This window comes from Patella vulgata, chromosome 9 (assembly GCF_932274485.2).
Source record: "Patella vulgata chromosome 9, xgPatVulg1.2, whole genome shotgun sequence".
In the NCBI taxonomy this organism is placed as follows: domain Eukaryota; kingdom Metazoa; phylum Mollusca; class Gastropoda; family Patellidae; genus Patella; species Patella vulgata.
This window is the reverse complement of record NC_065887.2, coordinates 37,621,975-37,648,315: the sequence shown is the minus strand read 5'-3', so window position 1 is coordinate 37,648,315 and position 26,341 is coordinate 37,621,975. Positions and strand designations below refer to the sequence as shown.

The following is a 26,341-nucleotide window of genomic DNA, read 5'->3' as shown; positions in this document are numbered from 1 at the left end:
GTTTGACCTGAGCCCAATCTAATTAAATTTAGACCATAATACTTTCGTTGCTTTTTCATTTTTCTGAAATTGTGTCGTTTGTGTTTTGATCTAACAGCATCTCCATGGAGTTTGTGTTCAATTGACAAGACTTGAAACCTCAATTAAACAATCAAAAGATGTTTTTCTTCTTTCAGCAAAAATGGTATTAGCCAATCATGGTGGCTTAAATCCGGCTTCAAGGAGAGATAACCAGTAATAAAAGTAGTTAGATCTTGCTTACAGTAGACAGCAGTCTAACAATATGTTCAAGTGTAAGCTAAATAAAAGAAAGACCTAGTACATACTATTATTTATATTGTTTTATTAACAATACCATAATCAAAATGTAAAAATATTTTACAAAACCCATTGCCAAAAATAAAAGAATATTTTTATATAATAAATATACATGTAAATTGTAAATCCTAAACAATAAATATACATGTAAATCCTAAACAATTGATGTTAATGCAGATATGGTAAAGAGGGTATAAACAGCTGCAGGCAGTCAAATAAAGTTCCTAGTCATAGTAGAGGCCTACCACAGCTGGAGCGACACAGCAAAAAAAATTTCTAGTCTGCCTTTCTTTATGTAACGCTTACTCTGCTGCACTACAAGATTAAAAATACCCTGATTATGGTACCTTCTTGGGCCCACAATCGAACAATCCCATCAGGTTTTCAAAACATTTTGAATTTAGATAGATGGGTCAAGTGATCTAAAGTTTGCAGTTTCTATTCATTTAAAGTGTGCACTTATTATTAAATCATAAGGTCTATAATTGAGTCAAGTTTTAATCCCAAGCTTGTGTGTGACGAGGAGTAGGTCACCTGCTCAACCTCATGGGTTTTCTCCAGGTCTTCTGGTTTCCTTCAGCTCTATTAACATGCAGCAAATTATTAAAATAAAATTGTATCACATATGTCGAGTGGACGTTAAATCACTTTTCTCTCCACTTCAGACCAAAGTGAACAAAGTCCTATTTTTTTTTAAAAAATACTACCAGAACTGTGTGTGCATAGTGTTCAAAAGAAAAGTTTTAACAAACCAACACAGCATATAAGAACACAGAACATTGTTTGTCATGACATCAATAAAAATCATTAAGAAGATATGTAGACATCCTTAGGTATCCCCAGTGGTCTTATTCCGTTCTACTCCACTAACAGAATGAGACCACAGGGGATACTGAGGATAGATGTAGTATTAAAAATAAAACAAGGGTAGATAATATAACAAACACCTCCACCCACAACCTGAACAAAAAAATCCAATTCTTGAATTTATTCAACTGACTATAGATAGGCCCAAAATTATGTCCCTTAGATGTATTATCAACTGTGAGATGAGGAAACAGTTGAACTTCTTATAATTAGGTTCTACCATTTTACCAAGTCACTTGTTCACATAACACTTATTTGTGCCATTTAGATTCTGAAGCACACCAGTAATCCAGTACTGTTAAAATACAATAGATGTACATTGACTTGTCTGTCTATATCTTCTAATTTGTAAAAAAAAAACCAACCCAAAAACAGTATTATTATTGAGATAGATGGCCTTGATAATCAATACACACTCCTTTTAAAACACCTTACCACTTTCTATTCATTAAAGAAATTAGATAAAATTTTGTTGTGGTATTATTATCATATTCAAAGTAAACTACCAAGGCGCATTAAAAAGATTGATCCAAAATATGGGTACTTTCAACAATGAAATCAAAAATAAAATCATCTAAAACAATCTGATTAAAATACAGATCTATATTTCGTTGGGTTTTTTTTTATACTTTTGATGGCCTATCCTACATGAAAATCTGACTGGTTGTAGTGAAAGATTGCGTCAAACGTCATGCGAGAGGCTTTTGACCCTATGATGTCAGACATTTGACTAACCAATCAGTATTGATTTTCCCATGGGTTACCCACAGATCCGTGCACCTCACGCCAAAAACTCCCTGTAACAGAACGTTTCATTGACTAATCCTTTACATTATCGAGAATGCCAATTATATAACAACTCTTCCAGATCCTAGTGTAGTAAAGACAAGTAAAACGAAATTTGGAACTATAAAAAAAGAAATGAATTTTTTTAATAGGATCTGTGTTTTAATCAGATTGCATCTAAAAGTACTTTGTTAGTTTACTTTTATGTCACATGTACAGCCCACATTATGTTTATCTTACATTGACGTTAGGTAAGCAAATGAGCGGGGTGGGTGCTTGAAACTGGCAGGTTAGCAGCACTTAATGGAACCAGTGAACATATATGTCACATATTGAATTTTGGTGTATAAGATTTTACAATGAGTGGGGTACTGGTATAATAAAAATATTCCTGATTATCTATTGAAGTTCTGATTTTTTTGTTTCAAATGACATAAATACAGTACAAATGTACATGGGTTTTATTTAGGAGGTTACAAAATATATTGCTTAAAGTTATAATCATCATCCATACACTATCACAACATCTAGCACATACTCAGCAGTTATCATCTGCATCTGACCTATTGACCTATGGAAAGACCTGACAAAATTTATATAGGTAACAATTCTTGGGTTGGTATATTTAATATCACATCCATATCTGGAGTACATTTCGGTCTATCCACATAGAATTCGGGAAACATCTGTAAACGAATGTTTGTTTTGTTGCCGCGTAAAGCATCAATCTCAGCTTGTAATTTAGCTGTCCTCTGTTGTAAGCCTTCTTCCTGACTTGAATGAATTAAAATTTCCTTTTCCATGACCATATTTTGAAAAGCCATATCTTTTAAACTTTGATGCATCATCTTAACAGCGCTGTCCGTAACATTTCTGGTGATTTCATTTGATTCCTGTTCCCGACTTTTCTCGTATTTTCCTTCTTCAGTGTTAATGATATGCTGTAATTCATCCTGATCCTCTTTATTACTGAGTTTAAGATTGTCAATCTCAGTATGTAGTCCCGCTATTTTCATGGCTTTTACAGGATATTCTTTATCCTTGTAACTTAGCAACACTTTTAATTCATCTTGCTTTGCTGTTAATTTTTCATTCATCACAGCTAATTCTTGTTCTAAAATATCTATATGTCTTTTTATTTTCTCTTTGGTAACACTAAGTTCTTCCAAGGCCTCTTCTAGTTCTTTGGTAAAATTGTTATTCAGTGTTGCGATACCACCTCGATAACGCTCGTATCTCCGTAACAAATTTTTAACACCACCATGAGTATTATCTTCATCTGCGTCTATTAAATCTTTCAATTTGTTATTTTCAATTATCAATTCCTTGCATCTCTTCACATATTCTCCATAAGTTTTTCTCCGTGTTCGAATTCTCAACTCAAGAATTTTTATCCTCTCAGCTTCCTCTCTATCAAGTTCTTCTTGTTTTGCAGCCTGTCGTTTTTCTCTGAACGAGCTGTGTTTAGCACATGAAGAGTCAATGGATTTTAAGCGACTTACAGTAAAAGTTGTTGACACATCTGCATTAGAGGCAGTTTTAGCTGCTGGAGATTTGTTGCTTCGGGATGTTCTCTGCCATTGATCATAGTTAGAAAAATCTACATTAAACTGTGAACCGAGAGATTTCAGTAGTTCATCGTTATCAAACTGCGTTCGATCTATTCGTGTTGCTGCTTTCTTTCCCCATCCAGATGCAGATTGAGACATGACTATATTTTATCACTTTGCCTTTTAACTTCATACAGTCAGTCTGGAAAAAAAAAACATTTAAAAAATATATTATTTAAATAAGTTTGGAAAAGTAGAAGTCCGAATAGGTTGGAATAAATGATAAATAGAACATATTTATTTGTTCAGAATTGTTCCTGGCCAAAATAGCAATTAATCAAAAACAGAGACAGGGAGTTAGCCTGACAAATTTCGGACAAGGCCAGATAGAAAGATGAAGGCCTACCGAACAATGAGTAGGCCTATAGACCAGTGAGTGCAGATGAATCAAATTGGTCACTGAGATTTACTACATGTAGGCCAACTTTAGTAATTACAGTAAACTTCCCATAAGTCAGATATAAGTGGACTGACCAATTTTATCCGAGTTAAGCGAAGATCAGAGTTAGCCGAAGACCGAAATTCAATCTTAGCTCGATTAGAAATAAACTGCAAGAGCCAGATAATAATTGATTCAAAGGCACATTTCAAGCTTTCGTTTGTATGTGCGAGTACTAGATAACTTCGTTTTGTCCCCATCTTTGAAAAATGTCCTAAATTTTCCTGGAAAGTGTCTCGTACAGCAGACAGCAAGTTTCAAATTTTCCGGGAAAATTTTATTATTGCGTTGCGCCACGCCAAATAGGCTGATTTGAGTCAAAATGATAGAGGAAAGTATTTTGGGGCTCTGTGCATGGAATACCTAACCAAGTTTTAGACCATCGGGATGAAACTGACCGTGAAATTCTGAATATACTGCCATTCCGACTTAGGAGAAGGAAAAAAGCCCAAAATTAGATCAAATGGACCGAATATTGTGATCCGAGTTGAGCAAAGATCCCACTTAGAAAATCCGACTTACGTGCAGAAATTTAATAAGAAAAACGTGCAGGATCAAAGGGTCCAAACGATTTTATCCAAGTTGAGCGAAGATCCGACTTATCGAATAAAATCTGACTTATACAAATCCAACTTATGCAAGGTTTACTGTATTAGATTATTAATTAAGCTTAAGCTCTCAAAATAAACAATTAAGACACTCACTGGGGCATGGACCATAAAAATATATATAAATAAAAGTAGGAGATACTGACTGACAAGTTACACACGGTTGAAAAAATATAATTAGTATCAACTAAAATGGGAATTATTTTAATTTTATTCGTTTAGTCGTTGGGATATTTATTTGTTCAATGGATGTTATTTAACCGGAGGTGATTTCAGACACACCGCAGTTAGGTTTATAATAGCCACAATTAAAAGGACAATAACACTCTTGCTGGCTTGACAGCTCCAGAAAATAAAAAATAGCCTTATTTATTCTAAGTACTACATGTGTTACTGTTAGTGTCCTACCTGTTGTGTAAATTATCCATTAAATCCTATTTTACTTGTCCAAAGGGTTCAAAAATATTTTTAAATCTAAGTCACATTTGAAAAGCTTTATGTCAGGCTTTTCAAATCATTTAGTTGAATTTTTCCAATTTTTTAAATTAGCAATTTTAGGTGTGTTAAGATGAAATTTGTATCATCAATTAATTGGAATATTGTAAAATAGTACAATTTGTTGACCAGAATAAAGATTGGGACATATTATTCAGTTACAACAAGAGTTGTAGTTTGTTCATAATCAAAGAAATCCGTTTAAAATTTAGGACGGTTCAGAGTTCAGACAGTAGTTAGTAGGCAGATAGGCCCAGCCTCATCTGAAATTAAAATTTCAACTCAAGACAAGTCTTGATTGAACAACGGTCGGTTTACTTGGTGATTTGTGGGAGAAAAAAATGACACCATCCCAAAGGAGGGTGTGCTTTTATTAGCACCGGTAATTAAACCTCTCAAATTACTTACAATTTGGTGAGTTTGATAGCGGAAAACCTCTTCACTCAAACATAAATTATTTTTTATCCACCATGACAGTATACGTTGCCATAACAACGCACTGTTTATGGTTTTTATTTTACTGATCTTTCAAGGGGCAATAACTACAAATATTCCGAATTTCATGGGAGATAACTCCAATTATTATAATTGATTTGGGTTTGCAGTCAAACCAGAGTTTAATTTAATGTTAACTTCATAATATTCCTTGATCCTTAAACGTTTCGTTACTTTTTAATCTTTCTATCCATAAAGAATTGAATTTGTCACAGTCATCTGGTGACCGTCTTAGTAGAAGGTAAGCACTCCAGAGCTTTGCCAGTAGAATCAGGTATATACTGTAAAATCAACAATCCGATTCTTTGCAGACAACTGCCTATTGTATAGGGTAATACTCAACATCCAGGATCACGTAATCCTACAACAGGACCTACGCACAGAACCTTGAGAACTGGGCCAAGGCATGGGGTATGCGCTTCAACGTTAAAAAATGCTATGTTGTCCGTGGTAAACCAAAGTCATCCCATATCTACCAGCTATGCGGTATCATTCTCCAGGAAGTCAACAAAAACCCGTACCTATAAATGACCATATCATCCGACTTGAAATCGGGAATTCACATTGACATATGCAAAAGGGTCAGCTCGACATTATGTTTCATCCGCCGAAATCTCCACCACTGTCCTCTACGGACCAGGAAATCAGCCTACATCGCTCTTCTCCGATCAACACTGGAATGCGGAGCCATCATATGGGACCCTTTCCTCAGGTTTGACATCGACAATCTTGAAAGGATCCAGAGAAAGGCAGTTTGATTCATCACAAGGGATTATAGGACAAGGACCCCAGACGTCACACAGATGTTCATTAACTTGGACTACCATTACTACAAGAACGCCGGAAAGACTTGAGGTTTACATTTCTCTTTAGGGTGACCGAGGGGCTGGTACCAGCCATACCTTCTAAAAGATACCTAAAACCTATTAGAAATAAGCGTCGTATAACGCCAAAAGCATTTACAAACTTTAATTCAACACACATTGTTGAAACTCTGCTACTACCAACACGAGATGTTTCACAGTAAACAACGCGAAAACTGTCTTTCACAACCATTCATTCTTTATTGGAACTGTGATAGACTGGAACAGATTAGCAGACAACCAAGTATCATCACCATATCTGTGGAAATATTCAAAGCCCACCTCCACAATGATTAGTTTTAAAAAAGCGCCCCTCCTTATCCGTCGATTAAATGCTAACAGTGGTTAATTCGGTACCTCAACACATACAGATTACGATATCCCGAATGGTTAAGATGTGTTGATAATGAGGCCAGTGTATCCTACTATTAACAACACCAATTATTACGCAACATGTCTGCTGACAATATATTCATCCCGCGTTAAGTTAAATAGCAGTAACAATTTAAATTCAAATCAGTCAATTCTAGCATTGAAGTTGAAATAAATTTCGATTGATTTTATAGTGAACTATAAAACGGTTTTAAATTAGGGGAGTCGTTGTTGCTCAGTGAGTAAGACGTCGCTAACCTGGAGGTCCCGTGTTTGATCACGGTGTAGGCCATAAAAGTGGTTCCCTCTTGTCAGTGATACAGAACAGATGGCCTGGCAATGGGCAATATGTAGTCATTCCAATGGGACGAAAACCGAGGTCTCGTATACACATTGAGGTGCACGTATAAAGGAACCGATGGAATTCGATATAAGAGTAGGCCAATTGACATCGGTTCTTTTAGAATGTGTACACGGGACCTTGGCCGGGGAACTTTTTCGATCAACAGCAGTATCAACCTCAGGTGCCACGTTCCCAAATTAATACTTCATATGATGACGGGGTTTCGATTCCCCGTTTGTACGTGACAAGGAGTAGGGTCGCCTGTCCAGCCTCGTGGGTTTTCTCCGGGTCCTCCGGTTTCCTCCCACTGCTAAAGACCCCTACGCGCATACGAATTATTGAAATGAAATTGAACCAGGTGTTAGTGACCTAGTTTGTGTCGAGTGGACGTTAAACCCCATTTCTCTCTCTCTCTCATATGATGATCCATGACTGCTGTCTATTACAGTACTATGAACGGCAATTTTTTTCGGGGATGGGGACGAGGGACAAATCATTTTTTTTTCTGGGTGTGTGTGTGTGTGGGGGGGGGGGCATTGTTCCCGAACTTGCCCCCGATTGGCTACGGGTGTGGCGGTTATGGTGGTTGCAGGTCTGCAGACTTGATCAACGAGGCCCCCAATGGTTTGTTTTGTTATTTCGTATGTATATTGATGAATGAATGGATGGATGGATGTCTGTGGGTGGTTTAATTAGCTCACAATATTAACCTTTTCCTTCTGCAAATTACATTCTAGAACATTTTCTTGAAGTTTTAGAAAAACGAATAAATGTTTTAGAAATATATATGGATTAAAATATTGCCAATAAACACTGATTTCTGTCACAACGATATGATTTTAGAAATAATAGGGAAGATTTCGATAATTGGTATAAAGCACATTTTTGTAATAATAATTTATGATTCGCTATATCAAAGGATTTTCTGAAGTTAGAAAAGATTAATCAACTTAACAAATTGGAATTCAAGTTATCATAAATGTTTTCTGTTATATGTATCAAGGCAGTTAAAGAGAGGGAGAGAGAAATGGGGTTACTCGACACAAACCATGTCATTTCGGTACATGGTTCAATTTTATTTCAATAATTCCTTTGCGCGTAGGGGTCTTTAGCAGTGGGATGAAACCGGAGGACCCGGAGAAAACTCACGAGGCTGGACAGGGGACCCTACTTCTTGTCACGTACAAACGGGGAATCGAAACCACGCCAGTTGACACAATGACAGACATAATACAGCGCGCATGTGCTAACCATTCGGCCATCCAACCCCCGTCAGGGCTCGCTAGCCTGGAGGTCTGGTGTTCGATCCCTGCATTGGCCGAGAAAGTTCATCCAGATTTTCCGGCGTGGTTTCCCCTTGTCAGTGATGGCAGGACTGAGTGCCTGACAAGAACAGCTGTCTAGTCGTTCGTATGGGACGAAAAACCGAGGTCCCGTGTACACATTGGTGTGCACGTAAAAGATTCCTTGGCAGTTGGAATTCGATATAAGAGTAGGCCGTAGCGCCGCTGTCCGGGCAAAATTTCCCTCATAGCATACTGTATATATGGCGTATGCCCGTCTTCATTAGTCCAGTTTAGGAGCAGAATTAGTAGGACGTTAAACCCCATTTCATTTCATTTCATTTGGCAGTTAAACAAGGACTAGTTTGTCTGAAACCTGACTAATAAGCGTACAACAAACTATGTTTGTTTTAAAAGTGGTTTTGATAATACAGGTAAAATAGATATTAGACAAAAATTATTCGGATCCGTTTTAACTTATGTAAAGGCAGAACCATAGCTGGCTTAAATAAATGTTGCTCCATCTGTGGTAGAATGCGTTCAACCCCACGACAATTAGGTGAAAAGTTAGAGACAGTCAACGAGACGAGAATTAACATAAAAGTTAATGTGGAAATAATTTGGAATAAACAATTACTATACTGTTTCATCCAAGGTGTGTCTCATGCCGTGTCACAGTCTATTAATTATATTATCAAAGGAAATGAAATGAAATGAAATGTGATTTAACGTCTTACTGTTCTGCTCCGACTGTGCTAATGAAGATGGGGCATACGCCATACAGTGTGCTATCACTGCTATGAGGGACATTTTGCCCTGGCAGCGGCACCGTGGCCTCTTATATCGAATTCAAACAGCCAAGGAATCTTTTACGTGAACTCCAATATATACATGGGACTATTATGAAAGATTCCTGTAACCATGACGGTAAAAAGTCAGATACGTGCATATTGCACTAGTTTTGTTATAGCGCGTATAAATTGATTAAGTTTGTCGGCGATATTATCCTCGGTAGAAGCGGACATTAACCCTTATTTCCTTCCACTTGACGAAATGAAATGAAATGGGGTTTAACGTCCTACTGTTCTACTCCTATGCTGGGCTAATGAAGACGGACATACGCCATACAGTGTGCTATTAGGGAAATTTTGCCCGGGCAGCGGCACTATCGCCTACTCTTATATCGAATTTCAACTGCCAAGGGATCTTTTACGTGCATTCCAATGTATACACGGGACCTCGGTTTTTCGTCTCATCCGAAGGACTAGACAGCCGTCCTTGTCAGGCCCTCCCATCCTGCATCACTGACGAGGGGGAACCACGCCGGAAAATCTGGATGAACTTTCTTGGTCAATGCAGGGATCGAACACCAGACCTCCAGCCTAGCAAGCCCTGACGGGGGTTGGATGGCCGAATGGTTAGCACGTGCGCGCTGTATTATGTCTGTCATTGAGTCAACTGGCGTGGTTTCGATTCCCCGTTTGTACCTCCAGGCTAGCGAGCCAGCGTCTTACCCACTGAGCCACGTGATCCCCCTTTCCACTAGACGCCTCATGTCGATGGTTATGTACGTGTTCTTCATTTATGTTTGTGCATATATTTTTTGTACTTTTATTTTAAAATATAGACACGCGCGCCATTCACAGCACGTTCTAGTCAGGAATTCAGCGAATCGAATTTTTAAAATCAAACCCAATTCCTCAGTAGACGTACAAGTATTGGGTGGATGCCCCACCCCACCCGGCTACGTCCCTCCTCACGGCTACTTGGTGGTATAAGTTTTGAAACTGTATAATGGGTCTATATACGACGCATTGATTGTCAAAATACCATACTTATATAAAAAATTTCTTTACATTCGCTGATGACCTATATTGGAATGTTTTTTGAAAGTTATATAAGAAATGTACGTAGATTTTTCTGTGTCAAGGACCAGTTAAGCCTATAATTTCTCGAATTTTGAAAGTTTGCATAATACTTAAATTAGGAGTCTATATTGCATCATTTTTCGACCGTCGCTTACATAAATTCTTTAGCATAAAATACATTACAGAGCTGTCTATATTCCCAGACTAATGTGACATTCGGGCTATTCAATCATCACATGTATCCAGACAGATGGATGATGAAATCGGTAAATTGGAGTAAACAACAATGACGAAATCATGAAATCCCGTATTGATATCCCATTTGTATTCAAAACCGGTGTCACGGTTTGATTCGGTACCGAGTTCGATTCGGTTCTTTGTTCGATATGGTGGGTCGCGATTTAACCGCGCGTTACGTATGGTGCCCAGTTTCTATATTCTAAAACCTGTTTTATAGCAGTCAAAAGTTGATTATGAATAATGCTGTTGACTGACTTCTATTTCCTTGTCTTATGAAACACTCTGGTAGACATCTTTTCAACTACAACCCATTAAAATTAATATAAATTAATATCTTAGAATTAGTATTTCTTATTTATTTGCACAGGTTTCTGAAGTCTGTTGTGTACTATATTGTATATATTATGCATGCCTACCATTGTACTAAAAAAAACGTCAAGACTAAAGTCAAGTTATTGTGCATCTAAAAGATCAACAAGGAATCGAGTCAAACCGGGCACCAAGCCAAACCGCGACACATCTAATAAACACGGCGGCAATGGGGAATGTTTACGATCATTGAGATATCACGTGATACTTCGCTAATCACTCCGCTGGTGACAGAAAGAGTTCTTCCCTAATATAGGCAAATAATTCTCATTACATAAAAGTGTTGTAATATAATATCTGTTTTGTTTTAACCATGGAATAATCTGTGACACATAACCTGAAATTGTCGAATTATTTTGTACTAAAAGTAAACCAAAGTTCCACGCACATGCACATCCGCATTGAGTATATAACGACTAAACCCGTCAAATTGACGTCTTTCAATTTAACCACGTGTGGAAGAAGTGGGACATACAAATTAAACCAAGACGTCAAAATGGTTATAACACTGAAAAAAGTTTTAATAAGTGATGAAATTGATGAAAAATGTGTGCATATATTGCAGAAAAAAGGGATCGAAGTGACGAAAAACACAAAATTATCTAAAGAACAATTAATTAAGGAAATAGCGGTAAGTCATGCACAACACATGTGATCAGATGGGACAAAAAGTGATGTGACGGGGAGTAAAAATGCTGACCCTGCATTCAGCCTTGCATGCAACTGTTAGCCAATCATTTTTCAGATTTAAAATAAAATTTTCCATTAAATTTTATTTTCTAAGGATCCTATTTTCTATAGAAAAAATATTCTGGTATGCATTTAAATTCTCTACAAAAAAAGGGAAGAGTTAATGTATATCTAAATTAGTAACTAATTGTAAACTTTAAAAATTAATTTAATTAATTGGCAACTGGATACACGACTGGTATATAGGTTATTAAAGTTCAGTATTTCTTATTGAATCTATCTGATTAATATTTATTATATTAAATTACCATCTGCATAATAAAAAAGCAAACAAACCTATTGCATAATTATATAATTTTATTTATGCTGGAGATAAAAAAGTAAAGAAAATATGGGTATTAATTCTAATTTAAATTTGACAGATCACTTTTACCTTATTGTCAACAATTTGATGTTTGGTATAGGTCTGTCAAACACTTGAGTTGTAATTTTTTTATTAGTAATTAGCCTAAAGGATTATCTTTACTCCAATTATACAAACATTCATTTATTTACTATTTAATTACCGGTGCCAAGATTGTTTTGACATTTAATATGAACAAACAGAATGTTTAACATACAATATGATGTAAGAACTAAATCTGCCTATTGCAGGTCTTTATTTTGGCTTCAAATGTTATATACATGTAGATTACTATACAAACATTTATTCACATGACAACTCTTTAGATTATCAGATGGCAGAGATTTAAATGGATTTGGATACCCGCAAAATTTAAAGATTAAATGATAAAATGGATAATAGACGATCTCCGCAACATCTTCAAACAGTTATATTTTTTGCCCAGAATAAAGTAATTTTATTGAAATTTAAAATCTATTCATTCTTCATTATCTATTTTTGAACAAGTGTAGCAAGAATGGCCAGCTCTTTATCTAAATCTTACATAATCCATCTTTAAGAGTTAATATTTCTAGACCCAACTTAATCTGACCCAGGTGATTTTAACCTTAAAAAGTCCATTTGGACCACTTTTTATTGCCAAGACAATATTAAAGATATTTCTTTAGTTTGAATTTCAATGAAACTGATAATTTTATTTTATTTCAATTGATTTCTTGTATTTGATCCGTCCATTTTAAAATCATGAATTATTTGTCAATACCAAGATTTTATTTTGGAGACTAAAGGGAGACAATCCAATTATTAAGTTTAATCACTTTTGGTAACAGGTGCAATCTGTTTAGATTTTTGGTTAATAAAAATCTTTCAATAATAAATGTAAAATGACTTTTATTTGTATGGAGGGCATGTCTTTTTGAACTCTTTGATTGGAATGGAAAAACTATTTAAACATGTTAGAATTCAACAAACTAAACAGTTAAATAAATATGGAAAGTTTTATTTATATATTTTACCCTATATTGTATGTTGACTTAAATATCACAAGATAAACATTCATCAAGCCCATATGCCATGTGACATAGTAGCTGACCTGTAATTCACTGTCTATAAATGACATTGTGTTTGACATAGTTTCTCATTTTTCTTTTTTTATTGGCTAAAATGAGGTCAATATGTACATGTACATGAATAACAATAGACAATGTACCCTAAATGTCTAAGGCCACCAAGAAAAAAATTGTCTCCCCATAACCTATTTGATATCACATACAATTATCTCTCAGTTAAAAGTGAATAATACATATTTCTTCAGAAATAATTACAAGTGTGTTAAATAATGTCATTTCACTAGAAAATATAATCATTATGCAAACTATCCTGTAAATTGTTCACTCATTAAAATATAAAGCAATCAAGTCTGCATTAAGTAGTTTTTGCCTGGAAAACTTTTTGAGAAAAGTTACTGGTCAGTCTGTAAATAAGACGAGGTTTAGCTTCAGTGTTTTCCTTTTCTGTGCCATCGTTGCTATCGACAACAGGCATGTCTCTGGGGGATTGGATGACAGAGTGGTTAGCACGTGCGTGCTGTATCATAAGGGGCATTGAGTCAACTGCGGCGTGATTTCGATTCCCCGGTTGTACGTTGCAAGGGGTAAGGTCGCCTTTCCAACCTCGCGGGGGTGGGGGTGTTGGTTGGTTGGCTGAATGGTTAGCACATGCTTGCTGTATCATAAAGTCTGTCATTGAGTCAATTGGCGTGGTTTCGAATCCCCGGTTGTAAGTGACAAGGAGTAGGGTCGCCTGTCCAACCTCATGGGTTTTCTCCGGGTCCTCCGGTTTCCTCCCACTGCTAAAGACCCCTACGCGCAAGCAAATTATGGAAATAAAATTGAACCATATGTTAGTCCAGAAATGACCTAGTTTGTGTCGAGTGGACATGAAACCCCATTTCTCTCTCTCTCTCTCTTCAGGTCTCTGCTTTTCATGTCCTGACCACGGATAATGATTTTCAATGATAATGATTTATATTTTCAACCTGAAATCTATATGAAGCAAATTTATATAAGCTTTTAGCTTGTTTTTGTATCATATCTTTAAAACTGTATTATATGATATTTTATGAATAAAATATTGTTTAAACCAAATCTATCTTAGTATAATTATATGTACATGTATCTAATAGTGTACATGTAATTACAATACATCTATGTGTATTTCAGAAATATGATGGTTTAATTGTCAGATCAGCAACGAAAGTAACAGCAGATGTCATCGCTGCCGCTAGTAACTTGAAGATTATTGGGCGAGCTGGTACTGGTGTTGATAATATCGACTGTAATGCTGCAACACAGAGAGGAATTATTGTCATGAAGTAAGCATAGTTACAGTTTTATTTTAAGATGAATGGCTCCAATCTATTAGTGTCTAGACATTGTTATCTAAAATCTAGACATTGTAGTCAAATATCTAGACTTTGTAATCTAGAGATTAGAGATTGTAATGGAATGTCTAGACATTGTAATCATCTAGACCAGTGATTCCCAACCAGTGTGCTGCGGTGTGAGATCTTCCTAAATGTGTCGCGAAATTTGAACGGCACACTAAGAAAATGCGAAAAGCCACTTGATCCCAATTGAGTATTCACTGGTGTCTCTACTGGTACGTTCATAGCTGTGTTTAACTTTATTTAGTTTGAGTTTGAGTCATTCTATGTTTCTATGACTTGTCTGTGGTTGTATGCCGCCTATGACTTACCATGTTTTTATTTTGCAAAATTCAAATATTTTTCATATATGTTTAGTCAGCTGGTGTGTCGCTATTTTTTTTTTATATGTTCCAAGGTGTGCCGTTGCCAAAAAAGGGTTGAGAACCACTGATCTAGACATTGTAATGAAATGTCTAGACATTGTAATGCAATATGCCAATATCTTGATATTATTAAATTTTTTGTTAATATTAATGATTGTTATTGATTGTTTCAGTACTCCAGGTGGTAATACATTAAGTGCAGCAGAGCATACATGTGCTCTTATAGTAACCATGTCTAGGTAGGATAATATAATATCTATGCTCTTATAGTAACCATGTCGAGTTATGGTAATATAATATCACATGTACTCTAATAGTAACCATGTCGAGTTATGGTAATATAATATCACATGTACTCTAATAGTAACCATGTCGAGTTATGGTAATATAATATCACATGTACTCTAATAGTAACCATGTCAAGGTAGGATAATATAATATTGATTCTAATCTCACTATGTCTCGATTCATTATATGGCAACATCTGTCACTAATACATGACTATAGATTTTCTTTCTGTACATGCTTTTACAGCGTGATTTTATTTATTTGCCAGTTTACAATATTGATAATGGTCACTCACCTGAAACTGTACTTAATAAAAATAGAATATAAGCATACAGTGAGATTTCTGATTTTCTGTATTTGGGGGGAGATGTCAGATGAGATCCTTCAAGTAGTCGTAATATTCCAGATATTTACTTAGAGGTTTAGATCCTTGTTTTATTAAATGACATTAATCAAGAAGGCCACATAGATCTCTTTTAGGTTAATCCAATAGTCCCCCCCCTTCTCCTCCTGTATCCCTTATCCTACACTTGTGTATGTAATGTTGTATGTATTATCAGGGATATACCAAATGCAGCTCAGTCAATGAAAGAAGGTAGATGGGACAGAAAGAAATATATGGGAAATGAATTGAATGGTAAAACACTGGCTATTGTTGGTCTAGGTAGAATAGGTAAAGAAGTAGCATTAAGAATGCAGTCATTCGGTATGAAGGTTAGTTTATTTCTCGTTCTAAACCAGAGTATACTCCACACCTGTACTGAACAGTTATATTTTGAAGTATAAACTTCTTAAACACCACTCTGTCACTCCTAACAGCTTGGAACACTCTTCAACCTCCACTCTTTGAATCACTTTGCCATCTTTGAATCACTTTGCCATCTTAGACCACTCTGCTACCCCACTCCTTAAACCACTCTTGTCACTCCCACCCCATAAACCACTCTGCCTCCACCAAACCATAAACCACTCTGCCACCACCAAACCTTAAACCACTCTGCCACCCCCAAACCTTAAACCACTCTGCCACCTCCACACCTTAGATAAATCTGCTATCCTCATAAAAAAAGGGGTAGGAAGACCAAAATGCACCAAATTCATTTGTATTTATTTGCTTGTGTTTTAGACAATTGGATATGATCCTATTATTGGTGGTGATGTCAGTTCTACATATAACGTAGATTGGTTACCATTAGAGGAGTTATGGCCCTTGGCAGATTATATTACTGTTCATACACCACTTATACCCCAAACTAAAAGTAAGTTTTATTATTTTAGCATTTAGTGATCCAAGCTACATAATAAAAAATTTCCAACAACATACTATAGGTTACAAGTGTGCTTGACATTGCTTTAGCACATAACCTACAAATTATTTGAGGGGTTGGAAGGCTACAGTTGAAAGCACTTAACTACAAATCATTGGTTTGTCAATTGTGCAAGTCATGGGGATTAATCCCATGATTATTATGTGACAAATATCAGGGCAGACAGATGTGTTTTCACCAACTTCCCCCAGCTAAAGTGCCATGCTTTTTTGCATATTAATGAAAAAGATATATATACATGTACATATGCGATATATTAGTCCTAAAATGGCCTAATGATGATTGTTAAACACAGTAGATATATTCATTACTTAAGATTTAATAAAAAAGTATTTGATAAATGTATTTTGTATTAAGATTTAATTAATGAAGAAATGTATTTTGTATTAACCTGTTAAGCGTGACGTTTTTAAAACGTCAACTACCCCCTATTGTGTAATTAATTTGACGAAGTGACGAAGAACTATGTACTATGTTCTAAGAATAGGTTGGGAAAAATACCTCCAAGGCGTTATATTACGCCCTACACACAGTCAGTGGCAGTTGTCCAGGACGTAATATAACGTCCTACACATGCTGCGATCGTTCGCCTGTCCAACCTCGTGGGTTTTCTCCGGGGCATCCGGTTTCCTCCCACTGCTAAAGACCCCTACGCGCAAGCGAATTAAGTAAATAAAATGAAAACCATGTGTTAGTCCCGAAATGACCTAGTTTGTGTCGAGTGGACGTTAAACCCCATTTCTCTCTCTCTCTCTTGCTGCGATCGTGGGGGAATTCCCTATCGATTCCCCCAAGTGATGAACTATGTTCTAAGAATAGGTTGGGAAAAATACCTCCAAGGCGTTATATTACGCCCTACACACAGTCAGTGGCAGTTGTCCAGGATGTAATATAACGTCCTACACATGCTGCGATCGTGGGGGAATTCCCAAGGGATTCCCCCATGTGATGAACTATGTTCTAAGAATAGATTGGGGAAAATACCTCCAAGGCGTTATATTATGCCCTATGCACAGTGAGTGGCAGTTGTCCAGGACGTTATATAACGACCGACGCACTTAACGGGTTAAGGTTTAATAAATGAAGAAGTATTTAATAAATGTATTTTGTATTTAAGATTTAATAAATGAAGAAGTATTTAATAAATGTGTTTTGTATTTAAGATTTAATAAATGAAGAAGTATTTAATAAATGTAAACGTGGTGTACGTGTTGTAAACTGTGCTAGAGGAGGTATAATCGATGAAGAAGGTTTATATCGTAGTTTAGAATCTGGACAATGTGGTGGAGCAGGATTAGATGTGTTTGTACAGGTAATATACTTTAGACAACTCTGGTTTACTCTCAGATTAAATCCTTTCAAAGACTAGAACTTTAATCTCGGTTACAAAAACCATGTAAAGAGACTTCAGGTCAAGGCTTTTATACTGTATAGTTCTAGAGAAATGCTTTTCAAAAATAAAAATGCTATTTATAAAGCAGAGTTGGGTGGCCAGGTAGTGTACCATATTCAGTGTCATTGAGTCAGGTGTCAAGTTTTCTTCAACTGCTTAAGTACTAACAAATTATTGAAATAAAGTTTTACCATATTAGACCAAAATAGCCTAGATTGAGTTGGAGTGTACATTAAACCCCATTTCTCACTCTCATGTCGGCACATATTTTTTTTTGTTGGCTGACAAATTTATTAATATTGTTAAAATCTCTTCTTTTTTTCAGGAACCCCCCACTGATTATAAATTAGCTCAACACCTACGGGTAATAGCCACACCCCATTTAGGTGCCAGTACACATGAGGCTCAGAGTCGTGTTGCTGTAGAAATAGCTGAACAATTTATAGATTTAATGGAAGGTGTTAAATTATTTGGTGCTGTGAGTATTTTATTGCTTCATTTAGAAATGTCTTTTTATTAGGTGTTTGTGATGCTAATTCTATCTTCTTGAGTGTATGAAATATGACAAAAGTGGCAATCTAATTAAGGCCACACAAAATAAATGTCTTGTTTCTCGGGCAACTGACAGCTGAAACTGTAGGGAGGGAGGGCGGTTTCTTTTTTTTTTTACTCATTGATGGTGCAAAATAAAATTTGGCTATTGCTGAAAATTGTTGGGGCGGGAGGGCGGTCTTTCTTTTTTTTTTTTTTTTAAATGAGAAAGTCATTACTTGTTTACGTTTTTGCTTTCCGTTATATTCAACTTTATTGTACATATTTAAAACATAAACCCAAAATCAAGTCTACTAAAACACTGAGACTGAACACTGACTGAAAGGAAAATAATTTTCCATATTTAATTCACATAATTGAAATTGGTTTAAAATAAAATTCCATACGACTATGTAATAGCCCTCCATAAAGACAACAATATTTTTAAAAACTAAGCCTCTTTCACCAGGTGTATCAAAAATAATAATCATGGTAAACAGTATTTAAAACTAAATCTAGTATCGCCGGTTTATTTATAATTATTTACCGAATTCCAACCAATGCATGTCACACCGTGTCATCGGTATTGGAGATTGCCGGAAATACTGTTTCTTGGGATATTCGGTGTGTTTCTCAGGATATTCGGTGTTCTATCCGGTGTTTATATTGAATGACTATTTAAATCTAACTAACAACTGGTTAGTAAAACCATCAAATCGGTAATCCAATTATTTTTTTCCGGATTATCGAAACTACCGTAAATGTGCTAATAATGACCCAGATTCTAAGGTATGCATTATGACGACTATCGTCATCGTATCGTATTCTTAGCTATAATTAATTAACCTGTTCTACGATTCATTATTTTATCAATAGGATTTTCCAAACAAGGACCGACTGAAGCCGGCAATAATGAACCGATTACGATCGAATGATTGAAATATTGTCGCCAATGACTTTTAACACGAATCAAATTCTAGTTTTTCAGGGGAGGTAATTAATATCACGTGATACAAAATGGAGGTTCTTTCGATATCAATAAAAAAGGCAAATCTGCCAAACTTCGCCATTGTTCGGATAAAAAAGACAGCATGTTCATCTGAATCAGTTTTAATACATTTGAATAGATATACATGTATGGCGGATGTAGGTACATGCGGGATATTTTTTTTACGACTTGCTTGTCGATGTGCGGGCGGGCGTTACATATTTATTTTTTTTCATCAAGACTAATAAATAGAATGCACGCGCAACCAATTTTGCGTGCGGGCGGTGCCCGAGAAACAAGTTATTTTATTTGTGTTGCCTAAAATACAGATCTATATTTGCAAAAAAGGGTAATAGACCGGAGGCTCAGCGCGGAGGGGTGCCCGTCAAATGGGCACAAACCCAGACCCAACTTTTCTAGAGTAAAATTTTGCGTAGAATACGATGCCGAGTGGTAATCAGTCCGCCGTTAGGGCGTTTTCAAGTTATTCGGAGTCAAATGCCAAATGAGTTCATTTGCACTGAAAGTGAATGTGTGGCCATTTTTGTATCATGAAAATAAGCTGAAAATGATCGAAAGTAATCACACTTTCAATAAAAATGTAAACTTGCTAAATTCACCTTTGTTTTTTGTGATCCCAGAGGTCAAAAGGTCACATTTTCCGTTTTAGCACTAGGAAGATTTAAAGTAATAAATGTCGGCGTAAAATATAAAATATAAAGCGAAAACGCCCCAATGGCGGACTGATTACCACTCGGCATCGTATTCTACGCAAAATTTTACTCTAGAAAAGTTGGGTCTGGTTTTGTGCCCATTTGATGGACTCCCCCCGCGCTGAGCCTCCAGACTATAATTCTCAAGATGTAATTGTTTCTCATGGGATCCTTACATCAATCCTGGAAATAAGGCACACATGTACTATATATAGTTCATTATTGCACAATGTGACGAAAAACTGGGGTTCTGTGTTAATCTGATCAAAAAATTTTACTTGTCTTACTACGCTAGGATCTGGAAGAGTTGTTAACAAACCCGTGTTCTGGATGATGTGAGGAATTAGCCAATGAAACGGTCTGTTACGGCATGAAGTTTGGCATGAGGTGCACGGAACTGTGGGTAACCCATTAGAAATATCAACACTGATTGGTTAATCAAATGTTTGACATCATAGGGTCAAAAGTCGCTCGATTGACCTCTGACACAACGTTTCAATCGGTCAGATCTTCATGTAGTGTAGGCTATCAAAAGTATAAAAAAATGAAATGAAATATAGATCTGTATTTTAATCAGATTGATCCTGTGTACAAATTGGCGTGCATGTAAAAGATCCCTTGGCATTTGGAATCGATATAAGGGTAGGCCCTAGAGCCGCTGTCCAGGGAAATTTCCCTCATAGCACACACTATATGACATGCCCTTCTTTGTTAGCCCATTCGTAGCAGAACAGTAGGATGTTAAACCCCATTTCATTTCATTTTTTTTATTATTGCACGATATTTTGTTAAGTAGCCTACAACTAAAAATTGAAAACAAGATAAAGTTAGAATAGAATTTGTAGTGTAAATCGGTTGTGTAAAGTGAGCCATGTAAATAGGTTTTTATATTGATGTCAATATGATGACATTGGAAAGGTTCTTCTATTATTTCATTGAAGAGTCTGTGAAATGCTAACTTGGGACAAGTGACAAATAGAGCTGTTGATCTTAACACAATTTATGTATCTTATATCTTTCAAAACTGTTTTCATCGCTGTGTTCGGCATGTGTTTTCAAGGCCATGGTATAAGACGTATGTCGTTACACCGTGACCTTGTGAAGATGATCTTGTGTATGTTTGGTTAACTTATCATATTATTTTATTAACAGATCAATGCCCCAGCTTTAACCAATGCTTTAAGTAGTGAAACCCAACCTTGGGTTCAATTGGCGGCAGGTTTAGGGTCATTAGCATCAGCCGTATCACAAGAAGCCACACCTGATAATATTAAACTTACAGCTTACGGTAAGATCAAATTGAGCCCTAATAAGTTTCTCCTGACAGTAATCCACATTCATTCTTTAGTTTTCTTATCACGACCATCCACATTAGTTCACTTGATTTCTCCTGACAAACAATCCATCCACATTTGTTCACTTAAGTTTCTCCTGATGATCAATCCATCCACATTTGTTCACTAGGTTTCTCCTAACAACCAATCCATCCACATTTGTTCACTAGGTTTCTCCTAACGACCAATCCATCCACATTTTTTCACTAGGTTTCTCCTGATGACCAATCCATCCACATTAGTTCACTAGGTTTCTTCTGAAGATCATCCGTGTTATTTCAGTAGGTTTCGTCTTGACAGTTCTCTTTTTTTGTAAAATGACAATCTCTCTTGTTCCAAATTTACATCTGTAAGATAAAATGCCAAGATTGATATATAATCAATTTTAGCCGTCAACAGTTAAAGCTGAAAATGAAACTAAAACAAGTATACAAACCAACTTCTGCCCAATCTTTGTTGCATTTGGAAATTTGACAACCATCTTGCAATGAACTTTGAGTCATGTCTTTGAGAATCTACTGCATTCTATTAAAATTTTAATTACTTTTAACAGGTTCTGAACTCTCAAATGGAGGATCTTATCTGCCAGCTGCATTCCTGTCAGGACTTTTACAATCAAGAGCAGTGGGAGACAATGGTGTAAACTTTAACCTTGTTAACTCACCTGTTGTAGCTAAAGAAAAAGGTGTACAGGTAAAATGATTTATTTATTTGTTGTTGCCATCACCTATAAAGTAGCAGCAGGTGAAGGGGCCCTACTTTTCCTACCTTCTTTGACCTATTTTTTCAAATCTGAACATCATAGATGCGATAACAAGTGCCGCAATTTACTTAAACTTTTTTGACAGTGACTCATTTCTTGGCCAAATTTTTCCTTAGACAACCTAATCATATTGTCATCAAAGTCAGCTGTCTTATTTTTGTACAGATACACATACATGTGTATACAAGACTTACTCCTGATCATCTGAAAACCCTACATCTGTAAACTATTTATTCCCCCCTGTCTTGTGATAAAATCACCCCCATGCCCCTACTCTCTATTTTCATGGGTTAACATTTAATACACTATGAAATAAGAAATGTCACTGAATTACAATTCTGTCAATAGGGATTTCTTTTATAATTTTTTTCCAGGTTTCATTTACTGCTGAAAATAAATCTCCATTATCGTTTGACAATCTGATCTCTGTGACAGTTGGCAGTGGCAACCAGTCAGTAGTATTATCGGGATCAATATCTGGAACATCTCCAGTCCTTGTCCAAATACAGAACTCAACCTTCCCAATACCCCCTGCTTTACAAGGACCAGTTATTGTATATAGTGCTGGTAATGATCAAGAAGTGCTTCCTAAACTCACAGGTATGTATTGAACTCTGTGTAGTTATTGGGTATATAAATGGAGTTTCCTCCCTTGGTACATTATTTTTCAATGTTTGCAGGTTCATTGATAAACAATACCTAATCATTTATACTACAGTTTCTAATGTGTTCGAAATTTTATTCAACCTTTCTTAAAGACTAGGACGACTAGTCACTTTACTAGAATTGAAGTGTGTTACCTAGATCAAGCAGATTTTATGACAAACAGACAAGGCCATCTTAACGCAGCCACTCACAGGAATAAAAATGTAAATTGTCGATAGAATTAACCATATATTTAGTATAATATTAATTTATTGACAGCAAGTCACAATAGACATAGATTAGCATTGGGCCCCTATGCTCATGGGGCCCCCTGGCAAATGTTCAGCTTACCCATGCATTAAGCTGGCCCTAGAAACAGACCTATCAAAAGATTTTAACAAATATTTATGTTTATATCTTTGGCAGAGGATGAGAAATTTGCAATTCATTATGTGTACATGTATATCTTTATAAATACTGATTGGAATTCAACCATTTTTCTTCTTCAGGGCAATTACTGAAAGCTGGTGCTCAAATATCGAGTTTGTCTTCATCAACACCTAATGGTTGTACGTGGGGTGTGGTGAACCTCGTCTCACCACTGTCTAGCAACCTAGACTCAAAAACAACTGGTGTTAATTCATTTCTACAGCTCATTATTTAAATGTTTCATCTTTTATATTTGTGGTACAAGAGTGATTACAGAATCAAATTTTTAACAACATAAGTTTGATACTATAAAATCTTATCTTATCTTATACCAGGACCAAATTCCAAAAAGCTGAACTAAAATAATTTAAGGATTCAGAATTTTCATTGACTTAGCTTTAGTTATTTATATAGCCCCAAAAATTCAACTGGGAGCTGCTCTTAGGGACTTTATAAATAATTATAGCAAGGATTAAACATTAATCCATTGAAGTGCCAATTATAGGGGCTGCATTGCTAGAATATTTTAGTTTAAGTATATGTTAAAAAAAAGTTCAGTCACGTTGCCTTTACAAACTAATTCAACTGAATTATTAAGTTTTAGTTTCAAGTTTATGGGTAATTCCCAAATTTTACTGTTTTATTGTAGTTTTTGTGAATTTTAAATTTGAATACTATTAATATTAGTGCTTCTATAAAATTGTATTAAAAATAATATATTTTTTTATGAGATTGTTTTTGTCATTTTAAAATAAATTTTTAACATTTCTGAGAAGTAAAGAGGCCCACTAAAATTTATTTATATTATATGTTGGATTTTTGTTTTACCTGTATGTAATTTTATGAATATTATTTTCAAAATACTCTTTCCTGATTATAACCCATTAGTTGATGCATTCTGCATGTAATTTTAAAATACTCTTTATCATATTCTAGCCGTACCCTGGTCCGCTCTCATTAGAACTATGTACCCCTGGTAAGTCAGCCTAGGCTATTTCTATTGTATGTATGTTGTGGCCAAACTTAAGATTTGATTGGCTTTAGATAGAAAGAACCACAAGAGATTGTTATAAAAATGTTTACATGGCATTTTGTCAAATATATCTTGACTATTACTAAGGGCAGATAACTGAAGCAGACAAAGGGGTATGCCAAGCTACAATTGATATAGTGTTTAGCAAAATTAAACACCTAGGTGTATTACAGACTTACCAAAAAAGTGACTCAATATTATTTAAATATTGTGCAATAAACTGATTATATATACTTTGTTCATCCAATGTTCACTTCACTTGAAAATGCATAATAGATTTATTTTTACAATCTTCTATGCTGCATGAGATTAATTTAACTGCAGAGTATTATTTATTTAAAACTGGATAAGACATTGTCTTGCCTTGTTACAAGTATTAATTTAAAGCTAGACTTTGATAATGGCTTTGTTCAATTGATGGGCGATATAAAAAGACCGTCTCAGACAACATCTAACTCCAGTATTTCTGAAGAAAAAAAATTAGCCGACATGAAATTGTAATCTAATTTTAACTTGATTTTATGTTTATAGTCTCACTTGTGCCTTTAAAGAATTTAATATTGGAATTCAGCATTACATGTCACAGTTATAAATTTAATTTTTCATGTTTAAAGAGCTTATCATGACAGATTTTTATACCGGCAGTTATTTGTATGAAGTTCAAGGTAGTTATTGATAATAAAAACAAACAATGTTATTACTATGCAAAAACTGGTTGTTGTGATTGAAAACCTTATCTACTAATTAGGATCTATATATTACTTGCACTTGCACTATTTTGTTTTAAAAGTCTCTCATTGTCATTGGAGTGATTTTTATAGCCCACATTGAAATCTGGTCTTTATTGTTGTTGCTCCCTCCGTCATCCACAAGTTGATATTCAAATGACTTGAAATTTATACACAGTGGTTAAGATCAAGAAAGGAAGAAGACTATTGATTTTCAACTATTTCCGATAATTACTGTCACAGAGTTATGACCCTTGATCACTTTGAAATATCTTGTGGAGGCTCTAGAGGCTAAAGTTAATATCTGAGTGACTTTAGATTTATACAGTGTTTCAGAAGCCTGTTGATTTTCAATGATTTCCGATAATTACTGCCAGAGTTGTGGCCCTTGACCTCTTTTGAAAAATCATGTTGATGCTCTAGGGACTAAAGTTAATATTCAAGTATGTACACATTGTTTAAGGTCACGAGACGAAAAAGCCTATTTTCAACAATTTCTAATGATTACTGCCCTTGGCCTCTTTGAGAAATCTTTCGCTCTACCTACCAAAGTTATCACCCAATTGACTTTAAATTCACACACAGCATTTAATGTTGTGAGCGGAAGAAGCTGATATTCAATAATTACTGCCAGAGTTATAGCCCTTGACCTCTTTGAATTTTCTGCTACAGACCAAAGTTATCATCCGATTGACTTTAAATTTAACCATAGTGTTTATGGTACTGAGGTGACAAAGCTTATTGATTTTTCTTTAACAGTTTCTGATAATTATTGCTCGAGTTATGGCCCTGGATGATTTTCGACAGCTTGAACAGCTAAACTCATGATATTAAACATTTTTTATACTAAACATTAGCATGTGACAGAACTAAAAGTCAAACAATTCTAATGATTTCTGATTATTACTTACATGGGTTGTTACTCTTTATCAGATTTTAGTGTTTTGTAAATGTTTTCATTACCAACAAAAGAAAAAATATGTGACACCCCTTGTTGACTGTTTGGATGATTTGGCTGCTATAGGCATGTGTTTAGTTGTCTGGCAACCTATCTTTAACCCCTTGTACACTATTGTGAAAGTTAAATCTCTAAAAGGACTATCAGTCCTAGAAATGGTTCAGTATTGACAAATACCTTCTGTGGATGATATTAACTGGATATGATCAAATCCGGCTTGGTCTAACAATGTGTGTGATCGGTTTTCTCCTGGTTCCCCTGTTACCTCCAACTGATAAAGAACCCTGAGCGCTAGAAAATTATTGAAATAAAAATAGAGCATGTTAGTCCCAAATTGATCTAGTCTGTAT

General features: G+C 35.5%; 2 protein-coding genes across 2 annotated transcripts; one reads left to right on the top strand and one right to left on the bottom strand.

Moving 5' to 3' along the window:
• Positions 1 to 326: 326 nt before the first annotated feature.
• Positions 327 to 5,644, bottom strand: LOC126807898 (uncharacterized protein C20orf96). The gene is made up of 2 exons (XM_050532777.1): positions 5,532 to 5,644; positions 327 to 3,723 (listed from the first exon to the last, which is right to left on the bottom strand). Exon 2 carries the CDS (start codon positions 3,678 to 3,680, stop codon positions 2,565 to 2,567), a length of 1,116 nt encoding a protein of 371 aa, XP_050388734.1. The 5' UTR covers positions 3,681 to 3,723; positions 5,532 to 5,644; the 3' UTR covers positions 327 to 2,564.
• Positions 5,645 to 11,397: 5,753 nt separating this feature from the next.
• LOC126807878 (D-3-phosphoglycerate dehydrogenase) lies at positions 11,398 to 26,097 on the top strand. The gene is made up of 11 exons (XM_050532743.2): positions 11,398 to 11,587; positions 14,272 to 14,423; positions 15,034 to 15,099; positions 15,709 to 15,862; positions 16,275 to 16,407; positions 17,640 to 17,788; positions 18,195 to 18,347; positions 21,254 to 21,389; positions 21,989 to 22,128; positions 22,573 to 22,798; positions 23,353 to 26,097. The coding sequence occupies exons 1-11, from the start codon at positions 11,453 to 11,455 to the stop codon at positions 23,505 to 23,507; spliced, it is 1,599 nt and encodes a 532-aa protein (XP_050388700.1). The 5' UTR covers positions 11,398 to 11,452; the 3' UTR covers positions 23,508 to 26,097.
• Positions 26,098 to 26,341: the final 244 nt, after the last annotated feature.